Below are 6213 nucleotides of genomic sequence, written 5' to 3'. Positions count from 1 at the left end.
TGGCAGCAAGACACACTTGGGGATTTGAAAATGAAAAGGCACGAGTTTTTGGCTTCTGTAGTGATATTCTTCCATATATGGAAACCATTGTCTCAGAATGAATAGAATACTGCAGTGAAAAGAATTGCAAGCAGGGTAATTTCCTAGTTAAAAGAGCGCGCAAGATTTGTACTTTTTGTCAAAAGCGTCCAGCATCGAGAGCAACTAGGTGAGTGTTTTCATGTTTACTAGTCAATGTTTTCTGAAAGTTAGAGGGAAACTATTTGCATCATCGATGGATTGATAAGTAAAGATTAAAACTGGTTTCATTACAGGTTTGATAAGTTTATCGGTAGGCAGCGCAGTAAGAGATAGATATCTATGGTAGGCAGCGACATCAGCGTTTTCGTACTACACTGCCTATGACTTTGGATCGAATCGAAATTATCAGTTTTATCAATCACGTGGACATGCTTCTAATCATTGTACCGGCTGCAAACAATGAATTTGCTTCGTATTACTCCAGGGCAATAGTTCTCTTCTGTCTGCATAGCATATATAATTTATCTTACTAGAAGTTTTTATCCTTGACTTTATTAGTATCATAAGTATGTGACTTTTCCGTTTATATTTAGATCTATTTTCCTGATATAATGATGTGGTATTACGATTAAATTAAAGTAAGTTATGAAACAAAGCAATCTGCTTTGATTGTAAACACAATGTAAACAGAACATTTTGCCAATGACTGCTTCGAAAAACTTTTGACGCAAGGACGCAAATCGTGTCAAAGATGTGTTCAGTCCAGTAAGTCAAAAAACCTATTTTATCTAATTAACGCCTCCATTCAGTTTACTCCTATGTACTAGCAGCTCTTCTTGACTGGGAACCTTTTTTATTGATTTTCTAGGTGTTTTATCTTGTTTAATGATATGATGTATTTTCTAGCTTGGTAAGCTTGGTATTTTGCTACTCTCAAGCTAATTTTATATATTTTTATAGTTATTGATAACTTTTCTGAACCAGACTGTTTATAAAAATTGGGTAGAAATGAAAAGTATTTTCTAAAAGGGGCGTTTTCAGGCATTCTGGAGGGCGTAGCCTCAAAAAATTTGGTCACACCCATTTCAGACCCTCCTCTTTTTAGACTGGTGCGCGGTCCCTGCCTCCACTTTCTCCATTTTTAACCTTTTTTCACTGTAAAATATGCTAAATTTGCTAGAGATATAAGAGCTATGTTGTAAGGATATAAAACTACCGACAGGCTCATTATTCCTACTACATACAAATTATGAAATAGTAAAATTTACCTCTTTTTATTTTCAAACTTTTGAAGTCGGAGAGCCACATTTTCTCCAATCTTTGCTGCGTTTTTCATAAAGAGTTGTCGCAATGATTTTTTACGGAAGTACAGTAAATAAAGCAGGAAGAATAATCCCTACTGTGTTTCAACTTCCTCTAAACCTGTTGAAATTGAAAAAATATAAGTTAAATGTTATATAGAATAGCTTAATTGGCAAAATTTGCAAATTAGTACTTCCAGTTTAGTCCAACAAAGAAAACCCTCACGAGAAAACTTCAACATTTCATACAGATCACACATCCCTTTGTGAAGACAGTGGATAAGAGTGCATACGTGTAATAAAACATTGCTACAAATAAATAAGAAGAAAGATTAAGTGTGCACAGATTACAAAAACTTTATTCCCACTACTGTTTTTGGGCTACAATTTCAATGAACTGCACACTTTTCCGCCTCCAGAGCGTCGCTTGGAATGTCGAAACTAGAGAGATGTTGGAATTATCCTGTTTTGAAAGCTGCCTCTCGAGATATGAAACAAGAAAGACAACTTTCAAGGAGGCAGTTTCCCAAGTTTCCAGCTAGCTCGTTCTTGCTGGTAAGAGAAGTTTGTCAAGCGATTCCTGGAAATAGAGAGGCTGTGACACCTAGGGGACTCGCTTGTTAAAAGTCTAATGGGTGGTCTGATATTCCTAATCTGCATAGACCTCTACGTAGAAATATTTTTTGCTCTATAGCTTGCTGTTTGGAGAGATAGAGGCAGTGCACCTTCACGCTATGAAAATCAATATGACTTTAGGATAGGCCAGTACATTCGGCACGTGCTAAGATTTCGTTTAATAAAAATATGCAACTTGAGTATATTTGATAGAAGGGGCAAGGGGCCAAAGTTCACCTTTCATAAAAGTGCCATTGACACCAGCTTTTTATAATTTTTAAATGTATTAATATGAAATCCTGACTGTAGTGCCTTACTCATGACGAGATTTTTCAAAACCTGTAGAGATATTCTTTCGAAAGCAGTTAGCCAATTTACAAGAAGCTTACAGAAAATCGAAGTAAAATGAAAGTTACAAAAGAATTAGTAGAAACTTTTTCAAATGTCTTTTTACTGAACCCTGCCCCGTTGCCCTTTGGTTGTTCCGGCGTCCCTGCAAGGCATTTTTGATTCATTTCGTCTAAAAATAAACTTCAATGTTTCTATATAGTTCGAAAATATTTTCTGCCAGTGAAAGTTTTTGTAAAACATTTTTTGAATTTTCTTTTTTCAATACTGAATGAACAAGGGCCGCTAGAGACTTTCTGACAGACTAGATTTGGAGTGCGGCCGGGGGTTGCCCTAGCCAACTTAGCACTAGTTTGTAGTCAACTCAGCTGCCAAGCTAGGATTTTGCCGTTCAGAAGGGAGTCTTTCGTTGGAGGAGTTTGATTGAAAACAAATTTTCTCGAAATTTCGTTCAAGAGCTGCATTTCCCAACAACGTCTGTGAAGGATGATAAATAAAGATCAGAAAAAAAATGAATTACACTATTTATATTTACTTTTAGAATTCGGCCGTCTAAAATCGTCTCTACTGGAGCAAGAACTGTAAGCAAAGAAAATGGCGGCTACTTTGTACAGAGGCCTAAACCAGAATGTCCTCAACAAATACATGGATTTGGAGACCCATGGAAAAGTGATGGTTCAGTATGTATGGATTGACGGTAGCGGGCAGCATCTTCGATGCAAGACGAAAACACTTGACTTTGAACCGACTGAAGTCGACCATATACCAATTTGGAATTTCGACGGCTCCTCCACCGGACAAGCGGTTGGGGAGAACAGTGATGTGTACTTGCACCCTGTAAGACTATTCAAGGACCCCTTCAGACGTGGCAAAAATAAGATAGTACTGTGCGAAACATACAAGCATGATCATAAACCATCTGCTTCCAACAGAAGGAAGACTTGTAAACAAGTCATGGAACAAGCCAAGGTTTGCATATAGAATAAATGCAACAGCGTTATAATATGTTACAAACATCTCAAAGTCCATATAATCCTTTGCTTATAGTTAGATGAATGCATGTTTGCGATATACAGTGATGGTCTTACCATTTCATTCTACGCTCAGCATTTCCTATTAGGAATGGAAGTTGACCCGCCTCTGTCACCAGTTTTCATCAAGTCACTGCAACTCAGCCGTGTGTTGTTGCAAAATTCAAATTTGTAAATAGCGCACAAACGATTTTCCAGAGATTTTCAGATAAAACAATAGGATTTCTTCAAAAGGTGCACAATTTTTCTATAGAGTGATTCGCCCTTCTAAGCTTTTCATTTCTTCCTTTACAAAGGACTTTCATCCATGGTTTGGTATCGAGCAAGAATACACCCTTCTCGACCAAGATAGACACCCTCTTGGTTGGCCTAAAGGTGGATACCCGGCTCCACAAGGAGAATACTACTGTGCAGTCGGGGCTGGCAGAGTCTTTGGAAGAGAGGTCGTCGAAGCACATTACAGGGCGTGTCTCTATGCAGGAATCAAAATTGCTGGAGAAAATGCAGAGGTTATGCCTGCTCAGGTATACTTGATGACATTTTACTTTGTTAAGTAATATGCATGCAACATCACCCCCTACCCCAAATTTTGTAACTTTTTCATTTGTTGTCCCAATGCTAAGGTAATAAGAATAACTACGCCTTACAGGCCATTTTGAGTTATATTTGACTAGCCACGTGATAGTTAGTGGATTCACGTGATCGTAAAGCTGCGCAAATATTTCTATTGGTATATTCTTGCTATTGCTTGATATGGGCCTGTTCCTAAATCTGTAGTTGAATGAACTGCAAAGCGTTATCTGCCTAAGTCAAGGAAGTCTGTTAAATGGCTGATCAGAAAGATGTAAAAACTTTGAAATCCTTGAATTTGAAGGACATTGGGGTAGTAGAGATATAGAAATAGAAGCTTTGCTCTCGTGAATCAATACCTAACCCGTTACCTGAATGTCAAAAATAAATAAGAAAAATGTATCCAAAAAAATTAAAGGAACGGTAGAATCAAAGTTGTCTAGCCTGCTTTTCTATCTATTTGTTAATCCATGGACTTCAACAATAAAATGTCTGTGAATATTCTATAAATATTATATTCTTTATCTTTTATAAGTGTAATATCCTTGAAATCTTATATTCTATTTCTCAGTAATATTCTGTAAATCTTACTTTTATGGCTTGAATGGTCCAGATATATATCATTAGGAGGTTTCATGCCACGTTTGTGTTTTACAGTGGGAATTTCAAGTTGGCCCATGTGAAGGTATTGATATGGGAGACCATCTATGGATGGGAAGATTTTTGTTGGAGCATGTAGCAGAGGACTTCGGAATTTTAGTCTCTTTCGATCCCAAGCCAATGCCTGGAGACTGGAATGGAGCAGGCGCTCATGCAAATTACAGGTATGGCAGTTGCAAACAGCATAACCGCATAATGCGTTGTGATCTAAAGATGCCTACAAAGCACTTATCCAAATTTAACCATTTTCAAAATAGAACCTTTTTAGTTACGTAAAATTTCTAAATGAATTGCTCTGAAGAACAAATCACTTTTCCTAGCAACCCTGGTAAAGATTTGCTTCATACGTCTCAGGATAAATCTTTAAGACATGAATAAATGCAAAACAAAGAATCTTAATGCTTGACATATTTTCTCAAATTGTTTTATTCCAAGAAATATCAGTTTGAGGAAAAATTTGGAGTCATTTTCCCTTTGTATAATAATTGGGAATGTTGAATTATGTTAATCATATTAATGTTAATCAAAATTAGAAATATGAATGTTAAGCAAATATTAATGCATCTATTATAGCACGAAACCAATGAGAGATGAGGGCGGCATAAAACACATATATGAAGCTATTGAGAAGCTAGGCAAGCGCCACGATTACCACATTGCAATGTATGATCCAAATCTTGGTGCAGATAACAAACGAAGGCTGACGGGACTTCACGAGACATCGGATATCTACACATTCTCAGCAGGGGTTGCTCACAGGGGAGCAAGCATTAGGATTCCACGTCAGTGTGCTGAAGATGGCAAGGGCTATTTGGAAGACCGTCGACCATCTTCAAATTGCGATCCTTATTCGGTTACTGAGGCTATTGTCAGAACCACTATCTTGAATGAGACAGACTAAGCCGAGAGACATTTGCATCCAGTTTTAGAATGTACGCGGAACATAGAATTCATTTACCGATCATTTTTAATATAACCTAGCTTCACTTTGATAACGGTAGAAAAATGTATTATCAATTGCACGATTGCACGAATTTTTTAAGTAGAATTTGAACAAAAGCGTGATATTTTCAGATTCCTTGATGTTGTTTCTGATTTTGCATCTGTTTAACAGAAAAAGGCTAGTCGAAGAAAGGACGGAAGGGGGCTAAGGAAAAGGGCATATTTTAGATGTGCCCTTCAGATTAAACAGTGTGCCAACATGTCTCTCTTACAGTGTCTCTCTTAAGGAGATCTTGTTCAAAACTTTTTCTCTAATTGCACATGACTTAGCACCAGAATTTTGACACATTTCTCATTCTCTGCTAGAAAGGTGGGGTTTGGTCAGATTGCTCTCTTTTTGTTGTCCATGACTGGACATTTTTGGTTCTTTTTATGACTGCCAATTTTTTTGTAATCGAAAGTATATATATGAGGGGAGACAAAAAATGCTCTCTTTAATTATAACAAAGTAAGGCAAAGAAAAATAAAAAGTTAACGTAACGAGATGCATTCATAACATAATATAACTTTTTTCTGGATCGTAGGTGTACATATTGCGACATACTTCACTTCTTTAAAAATATGTTTGCTTGTGTCGGATATATGATGAGTGAATGACACTAAATTCCTGCCCTGGTTTGGTTTTAGCACATTGTTTTTAGTGCCCTCTTTTTTGATAAATATCT

General features: G+C 36.9%; 1 protein-coding gene across 1 annotated transcript; it reads left to right on the top strand.

Annotated features, from left to right (window-relative positions):
- The first annotated feature begins 63 nt into the window (after positions 1 to 63).
- Positions 64 to 5621, top strand: LOC135694841 (glutamine synthetase). Its single transcript, XM_089109821.1, has 5 exons — positions 64 to 208; positions 2827 to 3254; positions 3613 to 3840; positions 4544 to 4710; positions 5120 to 5621. The coding sequence occupies exons 2-5, from the start codon at positions 2880 to 2882 to the stop codon at positions 5445 to 5447; spliced, it is 1098 nt and encodes a 365-aa protein (XP_088965947.1). The 5' UTR covers positions 64 to 208; positions 2827 to 2879; the 3' UTR covers positions 5448 to 5621.
- The last annotated feature ends 592 nt before the right edge of the window (positions 5622 to 6213 follow it).

Source organism: Rhopilema esculentum, chromosome 8 (genome assembly GCF_057945365.1).
Source record: "Rhopilema esculentum isolate cy_ngs chromosome 8, ASM5794536v1, whole genome shotgun sequence".
NCBI lineage: Eukaryota > Metazoa > Cnidaria > Scyphozoa > Rhizostomeae > Rhizostomatidae > Rhopilema > Rhopilema esculentum.
This window is presented reverse-complemented; position numbering and strand designations above follow the sequence as displayed.